Source organism: Cebus imitator, unplaced genomic scaffold (assembly GCF_001604975.1).
Source record: "Cebus imitator isolate Cc_AM_T3 unplaced genomic scaffold, Cebus_imitator-1.0 Scaffold59, whole genome shotgun sequence".
Taxonomy (NCBI): domain Eukaryota; kingdom Metazoa; phylum Chordata; class Mammalia; order Primates; family Cebidae; genus Cebus; species Cebus imitator.
In genome coordinates, this window is record NW_016107374.1 from 6,452,145 (window position 1) to 6,473,514 (window position 21,370).

The 21,370-nt window shown below is 43.0% G+C and overlaps 1 protein-coding gene across 3 annotated transcripts in view; it reads right to left on the minus strand.

Annotated features, from left to right (window-relative positions):
• KSR2 (kinase suppressor of ras 2) overlaps nucleotides 1-21,370 on the minus strand; it is a 523,481-nt gene that overhangs the window by 66,350 nt on the left and 435,761 nt on the right. For all 3 annotated transcript variants that reach the window (XM_037738919.1, XM_017529548.2, XM_017529549.2), the window contains exons 10-13: nucleotides 15,444-15,612; nucleotides 5,002-5,043; nucleotides 4,263-4,335; nucleotides 550-598 (exon numbers count right to left, since the gene is read on the minus strand). In XM_037738919.1, coding sequence (XP_037594847.1) covers nucleotides 550-598; nucleotides 4,263-4,335; nucleotides 5,002-5,043; nucleotides 15,444-15,612 — 333 coding nt within the window. The remainder of the gene's footprint in view (nucleotides 1-549; nucleotides 599-4,262; nucleotides 4,336-5,001; nucleotides 5,044-15,443; nucleotides 15,613-21,370) is intronic.

Here is a 21,370-nt window from a genome sequence, read left to right on the forward strand (position 1 = left end):
CAATAACCAAATAGTCCCAGAAAAGAACACGATTTTCCTTGGAAGCCCTGACTCTATTCCTTTCAGTGCAAGACACAGTGCAGTGGCAGAGCTGAGTGATCAGAACTCCATGGTTTCCAGCCAGGGCATTTCATGTAGTCCTGCAGCCACTTAGGCAGGTGGGAAGAAGCCCCAGAGCATTCTCAGCACTTCCAAGCCCGGCATCCCTGAGGCCCCCATCTCCTCTCACTATTGTTTTGAAGGCAGCAGGGCACGTCCCCCTTGGTATTCACCCGGCCCTGAGCTGATCTTTCAACTAAGAATGCAAATCTTTTGCCAATTTCCGCACAACTGGCTTTTCTATGATGCCTGCCATATAACGGCCCATTAGGCTCAGTACCGGGAGGGGCCACCACTTGCTAATTGTCCTGGAGTTAGAACATCCATCAGTCAGGGCCTCCGCAGCCCCCACCTGACCCCAAGCCCTCTGCGTCATCGAAAACGTCAGTCAGCTTTGCCAAGTCTGGGCAGCCCCTGGAAAACGTTGCTTCACTGCTTTCTGATTCTCACCTCTGACGTTGGCTCCACTTCAATTTGAAGTAATGGATTTCCTTCCAAGCTGTAAAGAAAGAAAAATAAATGTGATCCCTAGGTGAAAAGGTAGCTCTGTATATTGTGTTTAGCTTTGTATGAAGAATCCCCAGATGGGAAGTTGTCACCACCAAGCCTTTCTCTCACATTTCATTTTAACACTTGTGTCTGAAATAATCCGTAAGCTCACCACAGAAACATACACACACAAAAAAAAAACAGTACACAAGGACATTGCTTTAAGTTGATTTTCCGGGCTGCTCAGGGGTCATTTTTCTTTATTGCTTTGGTTTCAACTAACATAGCAGCTTTCTTATAAATCGGCCTAACTGCCCTAAGCAGACAAGTCCTCAGAGCTCTATGTGTTTGCCAGGAAAGAACTAATCAGATCTCCGAAGTTCACTCACATTTGGAATTTCTTGGAAGGATCTTAGAGTTCTTGTTTGTCTGGTCATTCATGTGACTATTTAATAGATGTGAATTAAGGAACAGTGTTAAGCCCTCGGAAGGATATAGAATTGAAACTGGCATGGCTTCTGACCTTAAGAAATATTGTATTCCTACTGAAGGAAAGAAAGCCACTATTCAGATACTATGCAGACAGGCTAAAAGTAACAAGGCCAAAAGTTAGGTATGAGTTGGATAAATGGAGTGTGGCGGGAATTTTAAGACGAGAATTATTGGATGTATTTGAAAGTTTCCAGTGTTTGAGGTAGATCCTGTCAGTCACATGGAATTAGGATATGTGGAATGAAAATAAAAAGACTGTATTGAACTGGAAGACCGTGTGTGTGTGTGCGCGCGTGTGTGTTATGTGTGTTGGCGTTCACAAGCTCATGAGCTGCAGTTCTGTTCTTAGTAAGCAAACACGTTGGGTACAGATGCTGGCGGGGGTCACAATGTGTTTGTGTGAGTGCCACATAGGTATTATGGGATGTGCTTTGTGCAGGGTTGTCTTGTGTGCATGTGAGTTGGGGGTACACACAGGATGTCGAGGGGAATGCTGTATGCCGATGGTATAATGGGGTATGCATTCGAGGTGCGAGAGAAATGTCAAATGCATATGACATTTGACATGTGATGGGTGAGGGGCACAGTGTGCATTAGAGGTATGTTGTGGGGGTTAGACTTAAGGATGTGTATGTGTTTTTGAAGTTCAGCAGAGAGACAGAACTGGGCTGCTGAAGGCATGGAGTAGCTGAAGCAGGTGAGAAAAAAGAAGCACAATGAATACTCCATCCCTTTCCTATTTCCCCAGTGAAAACCTAGTAGATTCCCTCTCTCCCCTCCTCTGACCCTCAGATGGCAGGAAGCGGGTGACTCTGCAGACAGAGTCAGTCCACGTGGCTGGAGGGGGTCCTGGTGAGAGAGAGTCTGAAAGATCACAAGAACTAAAAGAAGGAGAAAGAAAGGTCAATCCCAAAGTGGCATTTGCCATGGTATTAACCAATTATTTATAGCACAGCCTGGGAAGGTGGAATGAACCTGCACAATGACAGCTGAGATGCTGTGAACTTGATGCCCTGGGGGAGACTTGGGTGCGACAATGCAACTGGAGTCCCTCCTCATGCCCAAAACCAAAACAGGCCACCCTCCTCTCTTTGCATCAAGACATGATTCCAGCATCCAGGGCTATTCAATTATTTCTCTCTGCAAAGAGTTTCCATCACTCCACGCACATATAAGCAGATTGCAAGCAGCTATTCACTCTGTTTTTCACTGGCACCTCTGGACTGTCAGCTAATAACCTGGAGTTCTTCTTGCACAAATTGTGGAGCTGGTTTATGTGAAGTAGAGAAATGATCCAGAGCTAGATGTCAGCACAATATCCCCCAGCAAGTGGCTGTTCCTTTGATTTCAGAGATGTACCATTTAAGTCTTTAACAAAGTCCATATGACCAGTCAGAAAAGATGAAGAAGTTAGGGGACCCAGAAGAAAAACCAAGTAGGCACAAAGGTGAGCTGGGAAACTGGTCAAATCCTAGCAAGCCCCAGACTTCCATCACAACCAAAGAAGTTAATGAGGTGACTCCGTGACTTCACTTTTTTTTTCTTCAGACAGAGTTTCCCTTTGTCACCCAGGCCAGAGTATAGTGACATGATCCCAGCTCACTGCAACCTCTGCCTCATAGGTTCAAGCAATTCTCCTGCCTCAGCCTCCAGAGTAGCTGGGATTATGGTGTGTACCACCATGCCTGGCTAATGTTTGTATTTTTAGTAGAGATGAAGTTTTACCAGTTTGGCTAGGCTGGTCTCAAACTTCGGACCTCTGTGACTGTGATTCTCCCATCTCAGCCTCCCAAAGTACTGGGATTACAGGTGTGAGCCACTGCACCACCTGGCCAAGGTGACTTCACTTCTGCTGCACGAGCAACAAACCACCTGGAAAGAGGGCCTGTATCCTAACGATGCCATGCACAAAGATGTTCATTGTAGCATTATTTACAACAGTGAAATATTGGAAGCAGTGTAAAAAATCCAGCAATAGGAAATGATTAAGAAAATTATTCTATATCAATATGTCATTTTACAGCCATTAAAAACAATGTCAAACAGGTGCAGTGGCTCATGCCTGTAATTCCAGCACTTTGGAAGGCTAAAGAGGAAGGATCACTTGAGTCTAGGAGTTCAAGACCAGCCTAGGTAAAATGGCAAAACTCTGTCTCTGAGCTGAAAGGATCACTTGAGCCCAGGAGGCAGAGGCTGCAGTGAGCCGTGATCATGCCACTGCATTCCAGCCTGGGTGACAGAATGAGACTCTGTCTCGAAAAACAAACAAACAAGAAACAAAAACCAACAATGTCTATGGAGAGGCTAAAATAATAAGTTTAAAATGTGATGTTCAGCATAAAGATAACAAAACAGGATGGTAACTGCTTACATATATTGTGGGTCATAACTATGTAAAATATAAATGGAAAAACACACATAAAAGTTCTAACAGTGGTGAGACCATGAGTGATTATTTTGCCTTCTCCTTTTTAAAGAATAGTCCAAATTTTTCAAAATTAGTTTATATTATGTTTATAATAATATGAACCAGAGGTTAGCAAATTTCTTTCTGCAAAGGACCACAGAGTAAGTATTTTTGGCTTTGTAAGCCATACAGTTTCTATTATAACTACTTGACTCTGCTGCTGTACTGAGAAAGCAACCATGCACAACACATTGTAAACGAATAGGCATGACTATGTTCCAATAAAACTTTATGCAAAAACAAGCAGAAGGTTGGATCCATCCCATAGGCTATAGTTTGCTGATTCCTGGTATAAACCTAAATAAGACTTTTGAAAGTTATTCCATGTTCAGTGACATGGAATAATTACCCCTTCATTAAGCTCTAGCTATCGCCTGGGGAAAGTGGTCTTTCTAATCATAGGGTGGTTATGGGTCCTTAGGAAATGGCCCAGCCCCTGGAAATTGCATTTGACAGGCAGGGTCAGAGACACAAGGCATAGCTGGCTTGTGAAGAACAGCATTGCCTCTCTCTCCATCTCTCTGCCTGGGCTGTCAGGTTCTTTCTCTTTCCCGAAGTTATTCCCTATGTCTCTCTGCCTGCCTTGTACTTCTCCCTCTGTCCCCAGCTACATCAAATCCGGGAATAGGAGGAAAGAAGACAGGGAACCTGAGTGGATTGTAGAGCCAGGGCTGGGAAGCTCAAAGAAGGGGAAAGAGGTCTCTGTCCCACTTACATTGGATTCGAGGTCACCGGATGCAGGATGACCTGGGGCGCCCGGGTCGGTGTCTCTGGCACTGGCACCACATCTGAAAACCAGAGATTGGATATTCAGAAAACAAATGCGAAGTCCACAACCCCTGCAAAGGCCTAATTCCTGGGAGATGTGGCAGCTAATATTTCACCAGATCTTGGATCTCTGTCCTTGGCCAATCTCCTTTCTCCTTTTCTGGACCACCTGGACTTTACCTGCTCAGCTGGACCAGTTTTCTGGATGACATCCTCAACAAAATTATCCATTGTTGAGGAGGGGACTGCCAGAAACCGCAGGCATCTAGCCTGAAGCGTTCATTAGTCATCTCTGAGCTTCCTTTCTCCTGAGTTCCCTTTGGGATGATAAGGCCCCCTGGTTTCACATCTTCTCTGTACTCAGCTCAGGACCCTCGGACCATCTCTTCCCTGCTACATGGCTCTAGACCCCTCCTCACCCTTGCCCATTTTTCCACAGCACTACACCCTCTCAGGCCTTTCTACTGTGCCTTGGGACCTTCTCGGGTCCCACAGTGCCCTTAGATCTTCCCACTCTTTCTTTTCCACTTCCATGTGCAGCCATTATCCTGGAGTATGGTGACTCCACTACCACCTTCTTTGATTTCAGGTACCCCCACAACATCTGCCTCCATTCATCCCACCAACTCCTATAACCCAGCAGGGCTTGTTCAGAAGGGGCTGTTTCCAGCTCACATGAAACTCACCTGGGAAGATGAACTGCTGCTTGTATTTGTAGTAGTGGGATGCTTGCAAAAGAAAGAAAACATCAAAGTGAGTGCCCCCAAGAAGACATCCCTTCAGGGAACAAATTGAGCTTTTACAGCCACTATGTGGTCCTTCTCTGCCCACCTTCAAGAGTTTCCATTCTTCTGCAGACATCCTTGCAGACGAGGGATTGCACACATGTGTAAAGAAACCAGAACTCTAAACATCCATGCCACCCTCCCAACCGACATCTCACACTCTCTAAAATCAGACTGCCCCAACTCAAACAGACATTCTGACTACAATACCACTTTTGTGAAATGCATAATTATACACACACACACACACACACACACACACACACACACACAGAAAAAGTCTGCAAAGCCATAATCTAAAATATTAATTTTTTCCCCCTTTTGGCAGAATGATTACAGTGGCTTAAAAAATCCTTTATGCTTTTTCTGTACTTTCCAAATTTTCTGTACCAAGCATGGTATTAGTTTTCTTTTTTGTGGCTGTAACAAATTACTACAAACTGAGTGGCTTAAAACAACACAAATGAATCCTCCTCCAGTTCTGGAGGACAAAATCCGAAACAAGTCTTACGGGGCTAAAATCAAATTTAGTTCTTCCTAGGGGCTGTAAGAAAATCTGTTCCTTGTCTTTTCCAGTTGTCTGAGGCTGCCTGCATTTGTTGGCTCATGGCCCCATCACTCCAACCTCTGCTTCTGCTGTGCCATCTCCATCTTCTGCCTTTGACCTTCTTGCTTCCCTCTGATAAGGACCTTTGTGATTACATTAGGGACTTCCCAGATAATCTAAGATAATCCCTCCAGCTTAAGTCCATAACTTCGTCATATATGCAAAGTTCCTACTGTCCTATAAAGCAGCATCTTCCCAGATTCTGAGATCAACACATGGACATCTTTTTGGAATGAGCATTATTCTACCTACCACAAGCATGAATTAACTTCTGAATTTAGGAAAAATTATATAAAAGGAGTTTTCTGGACTTCACTGCTGGTTCCCTGAAAATTCCTTTTACTTCTAATCTACTCACCAGAGGTCAGGGGTCTCAGACACTTAAAAGTCTCTAACATTAGCACTTACTCAATTGGTGAACAGTGCCTAGAATAAGGGGCTAAGGGGTGTTGGGGGAAGAGAACACAGAGCTTTGTGTCCTCAAGTAAATGAAGAGGGCAGGGATATAGTCAGATAAGTCTGTATTGGTGAATCCACTTCCAGAAACAATTTGATGACATTCGGGGGCAAGCCACCACTGGAGTTGGTTTATCAAATATTAGCACAATAGCTCAGAACCTAGAGTCTAGAAGCTGATCCTATAAGGTCAAATCTTTGCTCTGCTTTTGGTTATTTGTGGAGACTCTGAGTCTCACTGTCCACATATGTAAAATGAGTATAACAACCCCTTCCTCAAAGGGCAAGGACCATCATTACGGGATAGAAGTGTATTGAAGGTACCATTATGTGGGAAGTAAAAAAGCTCCTCTTTAAAGTTTCCTTTCTTGTTAAAGAATAAATCATAAGTGTGCTAATAACTCTTTATTAAGCCCTATCCTATGTAGCTGTTAGACATGCCATGCTTACCGGCATGTAGTACATTCTACGTCCTTGTACTTTAACCAAGATATCTGTGCTGGACGTGCTCACAGGCATGACCCAGCTCTCTATTGCTTTCAGAATTTAGAAAAGTTTTAAGTTATTAGCCAATTGGGATTTAGTTTAGATTGTGAGGTCTGGCTCCAGCCAATGGAGATCAGACACAGCAGTAAGGACAACCCCAAATACGTAAGGAATAAATATGTCTGTTTTCCTTTGTTCATTGTACTCCCATGGCAAAATGGCTAGCAAGGGTACCCTTCCTGCAGGCCGGGATTAAAAAATTGCATTGCTGAAAAATCCTTTGTCTCAGTGCTAATTTTCTTTGTGGCATCGAGCATCTATTACCTAGAGTCTAGAAGCTGACCCTATAGGGTCAAATCTTTGCTCTGCCTCTGGTTATTTGCAGAGACTCAGTCTCACTGTCCACATGTGTATAATGAGAATAATAACAGTCCCTTCCTCAAAGGGCAAGGACCATCATTAAGAGATAAAAGTGCATTGAAGGTAGTATTAGCTGTGAGATAAACAAATTTCTAAGCTCTCTTAGCTCATAGACAAGAATGACTTATAATTAAGAGATAATCAGATAGTTCCAAGTGCTAACTAAATCTTTTGCTTTGGGGAAGCTGACAGAACACCCTCTCTGAGGTTAAAATTTATTGATAGATTCCTTCAGGATAGGGAGTAAGTCCTACTATCTCAGGATCCCAAACTCCTGGTTCTGTGCCTTGCACCAGTCAGTGTGCAACACACATTTGTTGAATTAATCAACTTTTTTTTTATTATAGGTGAAACAGTAGAAACATTGGGCTTAGTCCAATTCCAGCTTATATTAAATACTTGGAGTCCAGATGGATACATTTTTGATTCTGGAAAATGGGACATCCAGGGCAAGAAGCAACATATTCAAGGTCACAGAGTAAAGCTCTAAAAGAAAACCACCCTTCATGACCTCAGGGACCATTTTACTGTTAGATAACACAAGTTTTTATGGCATGATACTATTTTATTAGTCAATAAGGGGCTAAAATTAAAACAGGAAAAACTACACGAGGTTCTCAAGAGGCTTGGCTGATCTTTTCCCTCCCCAGCTCTGACAGTGATGGGGGATTCAGTGTCTGCAGAAAAGGTTAGCTGACAGTTATGTTCTTTTTGGAAGGGAGGGGTTGGGCAACGGAGAGCAAGGGCTGCTTCAGAGAGTCTGAGAAGGGACAGGTGCCTGGCAACGGGACACCAGCAAATGCCTCCACACCCGGAGCCAACGCCCTCCTTGACTCCTCCCCATGTGCCATGGAACAGCTTGTTCCTGGTGACCGAAAGGGAAACGCACGGCCAGAAAAGGAGGAAAGGCATTGCTGGGAGACCTGTTCTTCCCACTGATGACAGACACTAGCAAGAAGTGGCTTTAAAGAACAGCTGGTGACCCTGAGTGGGCTGCTCAGGAGAGCCAAGTGGTTCCTGGCTTGCTGGCATCCAAGAAGACCCAGGACCTGGGAGGCTGCAGATGAAGTCAAAGAGACAAGCAGACCACTTTGAAGGAGCTTCCCCTCTGGAGGTAAGCCCCATGCCTACCCCGAGCCCTCCCAAGAGAGCAGGTAGGGGGTCTTCTAGAAGGAAGATAAAAGGGTCAAGTCGTTGTCTGCCTAAACCTTTCAACTCAATCATATGGAGTCTTACATAAAATCTACATTTCTACCAGGCCCAGACCCTGCAGCTCTGAGTCTCTCTGGAGGCCACTTTCTCTTGTTTATGGCACTTGGGCCCCTTCTTGTGACTGGGTCTTTGCCTTACCTCCCCGACCTGCAGAACTCAGCCAGCTAGTGACCCTCCAACCTAAATTTGTTCTCTTGCTATTTGCTCAAGGACTACTGCAAAGGCTCTTATCCTTCACAGCCTTCATCACAATCTATTATCCTATTTTCATGCATATGTTTATTTGGTTAACACCTTTCTTTCTCACTAAGCTACACTTTTCTTTTTTTTCCCCCCATTTATTTATTTTATTGCATTTTGGGTTTTGGGGTACATGTGAAGAACATGCAAAATTGTTGCATAGGTACACACGTGGCAGTATGATTTGCTGCCTTCCTCCCCATCACCTACATCTGTCATTTCTCCCCTTGCTATCTCTCCCCAGCTCCCCACCCCCCACCGTCCCTCCCCTATTTCCCCCCAACTGACCCCAGTGTGTAGTGTTCCCCTCCCTGTGTCCATGTGTTCTCATCGTTCAACACCCGCCTATGAGTGAGAACATGCGGTGTTTGATCTTCTGCTCTTCTGTCAGTTTGCTGAGAATGATGGTTTCCAGGTTCATCCATGTCCCTACAAAGGACCCAAACTCATCGTTTTTGATGGCTGCATAATATTCCATGGTGCATATGTGCCACATTTTCCCTATCCAGTCTATCGTCGATGGGCATTTGGGTTGGTTCCAGGTCTTTGCTATTGTAAACAGTGCTGCAATGAACATTCGTGTGCACGTGTCCTTATAGTAGAACGTTTTGTAATCCTTTGGATATATACCCAGTAATGGGATTGCTGGGTCAAATGGAATTTCTATTTCTAGGTCCTTGAGGAATCACCACACTGTCTTCCACAATGGTTGAACTAATTTACACTCCCACCAACAGTACAAAAGTGTTCCTATTTCTCCACATCCTCTCCAGCATCTGTTGTCTCCAGATTTTTAAATGATCGCCATTCTAACTGGCGTCAGATGGTATCTCAGTGTTGTTTTGATTTGCATTTCTCTGATGACCAGTGATGATGACCATTTTTTCATATGTTTGTTGGCCTGATGTATGTCTTCTTTTGTAAAGTGTCTGTTCATATCCTTTGCCCACTTTTGAATGGGCTTGTTAGTTTTTTTCTTGTAAATCTGTTTTAGTTCTTTGTAAATTCTGGATATCAGCCCTTTGTCAGATGGGTAAACTACAAAAAAAATTTTTGGTTCTGTTGGTTGCCGATTCACTCTAATCACTGTTTCTTTTGCTGTGCAGAAGCTGTGGAGTTTGATTAGGTCCCATTTGTCTATTTTGGCTTTTGTTGCCAATGCTTTTGGTGTTTTGGTCATGAAGTCCTTGCCTATGTCCTGAATGGTTTTGCCTAGATTTTCTTCTAGGGTTTTTACGGTGTTAGGTCTTATGTTTAAGTCTTTAATCCATCTGGAGTTAATTTTAGTGTAAGGTGTCAGGAAGGGGTCCAGTTTCTGCTTTCTGCACATGGCTAGCCAGCTTTCCCAACACCATTTATTGTGCAAAAATCACATGCATTCCTATACACCAATAACAGACTTAAGGAGAGCCAAATCAAGAACAAACTGCTATTCACAATTGCCACAAAGAGAATAAAATACCTAGGAATACAACTAACAAGGAACGTAAAGGACCTCTTCAAGGAGAACTACAAGCTACTGCTCAACAAAATAAGAGAGGACACAAGCAGATGGAGAAACATTCCATGTTCATGGTTAGGAAGAATCAATATCATGAAAATGGCCATACTGCCCAAAGTAATTTACAGATTCAATGCTATCCCCATCAAGCTACCAATGACCTTCTTCACAGAACTGGAAAAAATCACCTTAAACTTCATATGGAACCAAAAGAGAGCCCGCATAGCCAAGTCAATTCTAAGCAAAAAGAACAAAGCGGGAGGCATCACACTACCGGACTTCAAACTATACTACAAGGCTACAGTAATCAAAACAGCATGGTACTGGTACCAAAACAGAGATATAGAGCTATACTTTTCATGAGAACTGGGGCTGTTGTAGGGCGGATAATGCCTGCCCCCCCACCACAACATGTTCAGGTCCTAATCCCTGGAAACTATAAATCCATTTCATTACGTGGCACAAGGGACTTTTAGGATGCGATTACTTAAGGATCTTGAGATGGGGAGATTATCCTAGATCATCTGGGTAGGCTTGATGTCATCACAAGGGTCCTTAGAAGAGGGAGGCAGGGTTAGAGAAGGAGATGTGATCATGGAATCACACAGGCCAGAATGAGGAGGGGTCATAAGGAAAGTAATGTGGTCAGCTCCTAGACGCCAGGAAAAGGCAAGGAGATGGATTCTCCCTAAGACCTTCCAGAGCAAACCAGCCCTGTTGACATCTTGGTTTTTAGCCCAGTGAAGCTCGTTTTGTTTTGGACATCTGGCCTCTAGAACCATAAGATAATAAATCTGTGTGCTTTTAAGCCACTAAGTATGTGGTCATTTGTTACAATAACAATAGGAAGTAAATGCAGGGTACACGTCTGGTTTGTTCGCTGCTTCAAATCTAGTGCCTAGTACAGTAGCTGGTACACAGTAGATGCTTAATAAATACTGTTAATGAAATGAATGGATGAATGCAGTCTGAAGGCCAAGAAGAAAAGTTAAAGAGAAAAAACTGCAGCTCTGGGCAATGCATGAAATTCAGGACATTCATTTGAAAAATACTTAATGAGTGCCTTCAGTTGTAGGCAATGCGTTGGGTTTTGGGCACGGATTCATGAGTGAAGGCACACTGCCTGGTCTCATGGAGCTCACATTCTGATGGAGGAAACACTTAACAAGTATGTAAACCAGATTATGGCACAGAGTGATGAGCATAAAAGAGGGACTCAGGACAGACTGATGGAAAGGGGAAGGGAGGAAACACTCTCATGAGCCCAAGTGGCCCAAGTGAGGTTTCAGAAATCCTGCAAACTCCACTAAAGGCAAATTTCACCTCCTTTCTTCATTTGAGCCATTAGAATATGCCATTTCCTGCAGTTGGGGTGTGTGTGTGTGTGTGTGTGTGTGTGTGTGTGCGTGCGCGTGTGTGTGTTTCAAGATGGCTCTAGGTGCCTCCAAAGAAAGAAGGTATTTGAACGCTCCATCCTTAGAAACCCATAAGACAACCATTTCCAAAGCCTCTTCATCTATCTTGCCGTGGTGGATGTAACCACAACTCTGAATTGTTAGCCCCATGTTACCGATGAGAAACGGTCCTAAACAGAGGCAATGCCATGTTCAAAGCTGCACAGTTAGGAAGGAGCAAAGCTGGGATCCAACCCCAGGTCTGTCTGTCCATGCAGCACTCTTGACGCCACCTTACACTGGGCCATGTCCCACACTGCCCCAGGACTCAGAGAAAGGTAGAGAACAGGAGTTCCACCCAACTGGCAGCGCACAGTCACAAATACCATGCTGCACACGCCACGCTTGGGGTTCTAATAGCCTTTTTACCTCATGTCCTGAGGCCAACAGATGAGTCAAATGGCCGGTCACCCCACAGCCCCTTTTGGACAAGAATGTTCTAGATGAATCAGTGCTGGAGACATCATTATGCTTAGGCTTTAGCTTAAATAACCCCAGAAAACTCAACATCTGGCAGGGACCCACAGCCAAAGCTCCATTTTTCATCAACAGAAGCTCTCAGTCAAGACTGGGACAGCTGACCAGACCTTAGTACAAACAGGACAAGTACTCATGTCCCTGGGGGTGTTTTGCTAAAACTGCCTAAGATACAGGTAGATCCAACTGCGCTCCCAAAAGGCTCTATTTTGTTTTCCATTTCAGCCCTGAATTTTATTATTCGATTCTAAAATGGATGCATACTCATAGACATTGTAGAAATGCCTAAGACAAAGTCCCTCTCCTCAACAACTGCCATGAAGTTCTTACAGACTTTATTGCGCACATGTGAACACATATACACACACAGGTACACATACATACGTATATGTAAATATTTTACAATAAATAGAACGTTATACTGACGTCTTTGCAAATCACTTATTTTCTACTTAAGAAACATTATGGATAACTTTCCAAGTCAGGAAATTGATAGAGAGTACTACATTCCTTTGAAAGTTTGCAGAATATTTGGTTATACAGATATATCTGTGTATTCAACCATTCACCTCTTGATGGGCATTTGGGTTAATTTCCATTTTCACTGTTACAATGAAGTCCTTATACACACATCTCTGCACCCTAGTGCAAATGTTCCTGCATATAAATTCCTAGAAGTGTTATACTGGTCAAAGGGATGCACATTTAAAACTTTAACAGGGCTGGGCATGGTGGCTCACGCCTGTAATCCAGCACTTTGGGAGGCCAAGGTGGACGAACCACCTGAGGTCAGGAGTCCAAGACCAGCCTGACCAATATGGTGAAACCCCGTCTCTACTAAAAATACAAAAATTAGCTGGGCATGTTGGCACACACCTGTAGTCCCAGCTACTCAGGAGGCTGAGACAGCAGAATTGCTTGAACCCGGGAGGTGGAGGTTGCGGTGAGCCAAGATCTCGCCACTGCACTCCAGCCTTGGCAACAGAGCGAGACTCCATCTCAAAAAAACAAACGACAACAATAAAAACTTTAACAGAAAATGCCAAATTACCTTTCCCAAATGTTTAGTTATGTTCATATTCCCATGTGAAGGCATATGGGGATTTCATCTTTCATTCTGCAATTCTGTCTAGGCCCCCAATTAATTAGCAGTGAAGATAAGAAGTGCAAATAAAGGTAGCCAGTGTGGTTTATTATGATTGTGTTTAATAATAATGCAAGGAGCTCAGACTTGTTGAGACCTTCAATGTGACTGTCACTCTGCTAAGCTTCGTCCATGTATTATGACATTTCTTTCTAAAACAATTATCTAAGGTGCATACTATTATGACCTCCATTTTGTAGATGAGAACGCTGAGGCCCAGAGAGGCAAGTTATTTGCCCAACATCAGACAGACATTAAGCGGTAAAACTCAGATTTGAACCTAAACAGCTTGGCTGCAGAGCCCACATTCTTAACTGCCATGCCAAAGTGCCTTTCCCCAAAGGACCCCTTAGCCCAGTCCCCAAAGAGATCCAGGACTTCGTCATGACCTGTCATGGAGCAGGAGGGGATAAGGTGGCACGCCAGCACAGCAAATTGTCAAGTACTCCTCCTTGAAGACTCTGGCTGAGGGAAGGAAGGTGCTAAGGGCTACCCAGATTATGCCTGGCTAGGCAGATCTCTAATCTGAAGATGCCAGCAGATTCTTTAAGGGGTGAAAAGAGCTGTGGTGCTTTTGTGCATAGTTCTCCCATAAAACGGCTCTTCCCCATCCCTTGGTCCATAAACAAATGCCAAACAATTTTAGAGAAAATACTCCTAAAATCATTGTTTCCGGAGAGTGAAGTAGCTATTGGAGGTTGGCATGGGCCTCCCCCAAGTGTGGGTGGTCATGGGAAGTCTAAGGGTCTTTTTTTCCCTTCATCCCCTTCTGAAGAAGTAAAAATGAACAACCCTGGAGATGGCAGTGGGGGCCTTCTGTCTGTGAAAATGCCTGGCAATGAATCGGTGGCACTTCCTAAGATGGTGCAGCTGGTGACTCACGTTGCAGTCCTTGGTGGCTGCCAGGTGAGTGGCCCTCGCACTAGGTGGATATGAGGCTGTTAAATTCAGACTTGAACTTAACAAAAAACCCAAAGTTCCAAGAATTCAAAATATACCCCGTCTCTGTGGACATGGCCCAAATCAAAACAGTATGGGCAGGTACTGTGACTGGCTTGTCCTCAGATGGGTGATGGCATGTGGGTGCTGCCCAGGTGTGGGGCAGGACCTCCATTTGCCTCCTTGCCATTCACTCATGTCTGGTTAAGCTTTAACCCAGGAGGTGTGAGCTGTGGCCAAGGACCTGGGTTTTTTTTCATAGCATGAAGCTCGTTGACTCAGGAGGAAATCAGACCCTAGGCCAGGGCATCCAGTGGAACGTTTGGTGATGATGGAAATGTTCTATACCTGAGCCATTCAGTATGGCGGCCACCAGCCACATGTGGCTACTGAGCCCTTGAAACGTGGCTAGTGCAACTGATAAACTAATTTTTAAATTACATTTAATTTTAGTTCATTTAAATGTAAATAGCCACACATGGCTAGTGGATACCATATTGAACAACACCTGGGTCCAACTGGCCACACTGGTCCCACCACCTTCTTCTTGAAGTCTGTTGCAGTGACACAAATATGGCTGAGTTGGAAACATTCTTAGGGCCCTAGCACAGGAACTGGGCTAGGCTGGACCCTGGAAGAGATGGAGAGATTCTTAGGTCTGGTCTGCCTGAAGGAAGAACAATGTCCCATTCTTAGGTCTAATGACAAAGGAGGCCAAGAAGCCACAGTGTCCCATGAGTGGCTTCTCTACTATCATCTCATAGCTCAGTGCATATTCCCAGCCCAGGTGCCCTAGAATTCCTGAGCTAGAGGAACCTTCCAGATCATCTTGTTCAACCACCTACATCTTTTCAGAGGTGAGACACAGCAAGAATGCAATAGACCTGGATCTTGACTCCAGGAGTCCAAACTACTCAGTCATAACCCCATCCTGACATCTGAGTTAAGACTCAGTCTGCAGCCCTGCTCAGATGTGTGCCCCTAAGACCTCCAGTACAGACTGTCAATGCCAATTTTAACCAATTTAGCTCATAAGACAACTGTCAACTCCAGAGCCAATGGCTCCCTTCTGTGACTTAGACTTAGGTGAAGACCCTGGGTTGTGCCTTGTCAAAGACAGAGTCTCTAAGAGTTCCTGCATCTCTTTGAGTCTCTGTTTCTTCATCTGTGAAATGAGCTGATAATGCTTACCTTGTGGCTGTTCCAAAGATTAAATAAGCGATATAGGATAATTGCTTAGGATACGATCAAGGTCGGTCCATGTCCTTCCTTGCCCCTCTCTGGTCATGGACCTATCGCCTTCCAGCATAGACTTGCTGCATCAGGGCTCTGGAGTGAACCCACCCCCTCCCTCATCTCTGTCCCTCCAATGCTGTAGATCCCATGTCACCCCAAGCATGGAGGTACCTGGCAGGTTGAAGTTCTTCTGCTGCCGTGTGCACTGCGGGGAAGGGTGTAGGGGAGAAGGCGGCGTGGCGCTAGGAGGGAGGGGGGGTGCTGGCGAGGAGGGTGTAGAGGATGTCGTGGAGGAGGGGTTGCTGCTGGAGTCTGGCTGGTAAGGGACGGGGATGTGGTCCTGCAGAGAGAAAACAGGGCAGGAGTCAGGGACAGACAGGGAAGCAGAGACACAGCAGAAAGAGTGGGCTGAGCAGGAGAGGTCCCCACCCCAAACCCCACAACAACCCTTGCCCTTTTCTCAACCACCAGATCTTTCTGCAGTCCCTCCTGCTTCATCAGCCCCAAGGGGCTGCATCCAGCTGTGGAAGGAACAGCCTCTGGAGTCGATTTCCTGTCCACTGCTTGGACCCCACAGTGAAAGGTGACCACATAATGAAAGCCACACAGGTGACAGCCACGCACCCTGTGCCTCTTTGATTCTGAAAAACCCCATGCAGAGGTGTCCAGAATACCCCTCCCATCCCAACACCTCTCCTCCCAAGTGTTTATTAAAGAATCAACAGCCTGACAGCTTCAGAGAGAATGTGAGAGTGAGCCTTCAGCGTCTTAGCTCGGGTCACAGCTGGAATCAGCTTGGCCTCTCCTCACCCCAGACCAGCTCAAAAACAAGGATAGAGATAGAATCCATCTATGCATTTTTGGAATAGCCTACTGAGGTGGACTTCTGAGCAGAGTAGTGAGTTGAACAGCAAACCCCAAAAGATATCCACCCGGGACCTCTGAATCTGATCTTATTTGGAATATAGGGTCTTTGCAGACATAATTTGAAGTAAGTGTCCTGAGTGAGATAATCCTGGATTTGGGCAAGTCCTAAATCCAATGATAAATATCCTTATAAGAGACGAGGGGGAAAGACATGGAAAGAAAGGTCACATGAAGATGGCGGGAGAGATTGGAGTGATGCAACCACAAGCCAAGGATTGCCGGGGCCACCAGAGGCTCGGAGAGAAGCATGGAACAGATGGTCCTTCAGAGCCTCTAGAAGGCAATCCTGCTGGCATGTTGACATTGAGTTTCATAGTCTCTAGAACTATGTGACAATAAATTTCTGTTGTTTCAGCCACCTAGATCATTTGTTACAGCAGCACCAGGAAATTAATAGCAGGATACGGAGTCAGGAAAACCTGGACTCAAATCCCACAGCCACCTCTTCTCTGTGCATCCTGGGCAAAATGCCCAACCTTTCCATTCCTCGGCTCTGTCTTCTGTAAAATGGGAATAATGATAACATCAAGTGCACGGGGCTACATGAAGATTAAATGATGTGGAGGCACAGGAGGGAGGGAGGCAGGCAAGGAGGAAGAGTAGCTGTATGCATTGCAGGCATGTTCTCCCGAAAAGAGACAGATTGGTGCTGCCTGAAGCTTGGAAAGCATTTCACCTCTCTGGGACATTTTGCTTTCAACAGATGGCAAGAGATGAACAAAAGCAGCAAACGTCCACATCACTTAAAAGGGATTCCTGCCTCTCAAAGCCAGTAGAGCTGTGTTCCCAGGGGAGCCTTCATCTGTTCACCCACAGGACAGTGGTCGCTTGATGCCTCCATTACTCAGAGGTCCACTCCTCAAGTAGTCCAGGTACTCAAAAATGGTTTAGTGTGGTCAGCAGGTATGCTTATCTATCAACTCCAAGAGTAGGTGTGGCGAACACCCACTAGCAAAGGAGGTCAAGGGCAGAAGGCGAAATGAACATTCTCTCTCCAGATGCTTACTGAGTGGCCAGCTAGGTTGTACGTTTCATTCTACCAAAGCCCACTCCACTGCCACTAGTTTCATATTGCTTCTGGGCCAGTGAGTCTCTCCTTATTTATTTATTTATTTATTTTAGATGTGTTCTCACTCTGAGGCCTGGGCTGGAGGGTAATGGCACAATCACAGCTCACTGCACCCTGGGCCTCTTGGACTCAAACGATCCTCTCACCTCAGCATCCTGAATAGCTGAGACACAGGCATGCACCACCATGCCCAGCTTTAAAAAACTTTTTTTTTGTAGAGACAGAGTCCCACTATGTTATTCAGGCTGGTTTCAAACTCTTGGGCTCATGGGATCCTCCTACCTTGGCCTCCCAAAATGCTGGGATTACAGGTGTGAGCCAATGTGCTCAGCCTCCTTATCCTTAACATGGGCTAAGAACATCCAGCTTGTAGTTCTGTGGTGAAGTTGAAATGAGTTATATATCTACCTACCTCCTTTGTACTGGGTAGAGGCAGTTTGTCATCAATAAATGGTAGCGATTATGTTAATGATAGTAATTAAACTTTTTATTTTGAGATCATTGTGGATTCACATGTAGTCGTAAGAAGAGAGAGATCTTATGTTTCCTTTACTCAGTTTTCTCTACTGATAACATCTTATGAAACTACAGTACAATATCACAACCCAGATACTGAACTGATACAGTCAAGATACAGAACAGATCCATCAAAACGAAGATCCCTCATGTTGCCCATTTATAGCCATGCCCATTTTCCTGCTCTCTCCTCACCATTCTCCCCTAATCTTTAACCCCTGGCACCTCTAATCTAGTCTGCATATCTGTTCAGTATAATAAACACTAGCTATGTGTGGTTTTTGTTTTTGTTTTTGTTTTTTTGAGATAGAATCTTGCTACCTTGCCCAGGCTGGTCTCAAACTCCTGGGCTCAAACAATCCCACTGCCTCAGCCTCAATCCCAAGTAGCTGGGATTAGAGTTGTGCACCACTGTACCTAGCTCTAGTCTCCATTTCCATAATTTTATCATTTCATTGTTTTATCAGTGGAATCATAGATTACGAAACCTTTTCAGATTGACTTTTTTCCCTCAGAATAATCCTCCATAGATTCATCCAAATTGTTGCATGTATCGATGGTTTCTTCCTTTTGATTGCTGAGTGGTACTCTATGATATGGATGTACCAGAGTTTGCTTAACCATTTACCCACTGAAAGACATCTAAGTTGTTCTATATTTTTCACTATTGTGGATAAAGCTGCTATAAACATTTATTTACAGGATTTATATAAACATAGGTTTTTATTTCTCTGGAATAAATGCTCAGAAGTACAGTTTCTGGATAATATAGTAATAATATGTTTAGTTTTAAAAGAAAACACAAAAACTGTCACTAGAGTGGCTGCATCATTTTACATCAGCAGTGTAGGAATGATTGATTTTTCTCTGCATCTTAGCCAGTGTTTGGTGTTGTCACTATTTATTATTTTAGCTATTTTAATTGGAGTGTAGTGATATCTCATTGTGGCTTTAATTTGCATTTCCTAATGGCTAAAATATTGAACATATTTTCATGTGTTTACTTGCCATCTGTATATCCTTTTTGGTCTTGATTACTGTAACTATATAATAAGTCTGGAGATGAGGTAGACTGATTGCTCTCACTTTATTATTTTTCAAAAGAATAAAGCTATTGTAGATATTCTAGTTCCTTTGCCTTTTCACATAACTGTTAGAATAATCATGTCTTTATTTAAAAAAATAATCTTGCTGGGTTCTTGATACAAATTGTGTTAAACCTACATATGGATTTTTGGAAGAACTGACTTCTTAACTATGTTGAATCTTCCAATCCATGAACATGGTATGTGTATCAGTTTCCTAGGTCTGTTGTAACAAAGTACCATAAACTAAGAGGCTTAAAACAATGGAAATTTATTCTCTCACAGGTCTGGAGGCCAAAAGTTCCCAGTCAAGTACTGGCAAGGCCGTGTCTCAGGATCCCTCTGAGACTTTAGGTAGAATCCCTCTTTGCCTCTTCCTACCTTCTGGTGGTGGCCAGCAAACCTTGTCATTACTTAGTTTGCAGCTGTATCACTCTAACTTCTGCCTTTGTTTCACGTAGTGCTCTCCCCGTGTGTCCCCGTTTCTCTTCTCCTCTTAAGGATGAAAGTCACATTGGATTAAGGGACTACCCTTCCAGTATGCCCTCATCTAAACTTGATTATATCCGCAAAGTTCCTATTTCCAAAGATCACATTCACAGGTCCTGTGGGTTAGGACTTTAGCATATCTTCGTGGAGAATACAGTCCAGCTGGCATCTGTTTCCATTTATTTTGATCTTTGTTTCCTTTTACCAGCATTTTGTAGTTTTCGGCATACAAGCCCTATACCTGTTTTGTCAGATATACACCAAAGGATTTCCATTTGTTCTGCAATTGTAAATGGCTTGTTCTAATTTAGGTTTCCATATGTTAATTGCTACTATATAGAAATATAACTGATTTGTATTGATCTTGTATTCTGTGACCTTGCTGAATTCACTAATTCTAAGAACTTTTAAAAATATATATATTCTTTGGGATTTTTTAATTTTCTTTGGGATTGTCTATATAGATAACAATGTCATTTGCAAATAAGGACAATTTTATTTCTCCCTTTCCAATCTGCATGTCTTGTTTCCTTTTCTTGCCTTACTGCATTGGCCAGAACTTCTAGCACTATGTTGAATAAGAATGGTGAGAGTGGACGTCCTAGCTTGTTCCCAGTCTTTTAGGAAAACATTCAGTTTTTCATCACCAAATATAATGTTAGCTCCAGTATTATTTTAGGTGCTTTTTACGAAGTTGACGAATTTCCTCATTTTTTTTTCTGATTTCTTTTATCATGAATGGTTGTTGAATTTTGTCAAACAATTTTTTGTATCAGTTGATATAACCATGTTGTTTTTTATTCTTAGCTTGTTAATATGGTGAATTATGTTAATTCATTTTTCAGATATTGAGCCAATCTTTTATCCCTGAAATAAACTTCACTTTTATACATTGCTGAACTCTATTTTCTAAATATTTTGTTAAGTATTTTACATCTATATTAATAAATAATATTAGTCTATAGTTTTCCTTTTTTGTAGTCTGGCTTTAGTATCAGGGTAATATGGGTATATATCATGAATTGGAAAATACACTCTTCTGTTTCTGAAAGAGATTGTGTACAGTTGGTGTTAATTCTTCTTTAGATATTTGGTAGTACTCTTCAGTGACACCATCTGGAGATTTCTTTTTTTGGAGTATGATAATATTAAAATTACAAATTCAGTTTCTTTAATGTTTACAGGACTATGCAAATTATACATTTCATATTGGGTGAGTTGTGGCAGTTTGTGATTTTCAAGAAACTGGTTTATTTCATCTAAGCTATAAAATGTATATGTGTAGCATTGTTTGTATGTTCTCTTTTTATCCATTTGATGACTGCAAGGTCTGTAGTGATGTCCCATCTCATTCCTGATCATTGTAATTAGAGTTTTCTCTTGTTGGTCTTGCTACAGGTTTGCCAATTTCATTTTTAATATCTGTTTTATTTTTCCTGCCTCCCTGTGAGTTACTTAAACATTTTTTAGAGTTTCATCTTGACATAGGGTATTTTTGAGTGTATTTCCTTGCATACCTTTTAAAATGGCTGCTCTATGTATTATATTATATATACATAACTTATTGCAGTCTACTGGTGTTGACGTTTTACCAGTTTGTGTGAAGTATTCCTTTATGTCCTTTACCCTCTCCCTTTAATAACTGTCTTAAATGTTTCCTATACGTATATGCAGAGCCACATCAGAAAGTGTTATAATTTTTGCTTCAACTCTTAAACAAAATTTAGAAAATTTAAGAGGAGAAGGTATATGTATTATTGTATCTTATTTGCATTTTTACTCTTTTTATTGTTTCCTGATTTTCCAAGATTCTTTGTTACTTCTTTTCTGTTTAAAAAATACTTTTTAGTTATTCTTTCAGGATATATATACTTATGACAAATAGTCTTAGTTTTCCTTCATCTGACAATGCCCTGATTTGTCTTTCATTTTTAAGAATATTTTCACTATGCATGGAATTCTGAATTAAAAACTTTTCTTTCAGCACTTGAAAAAATGCTGTGCCACTTTCT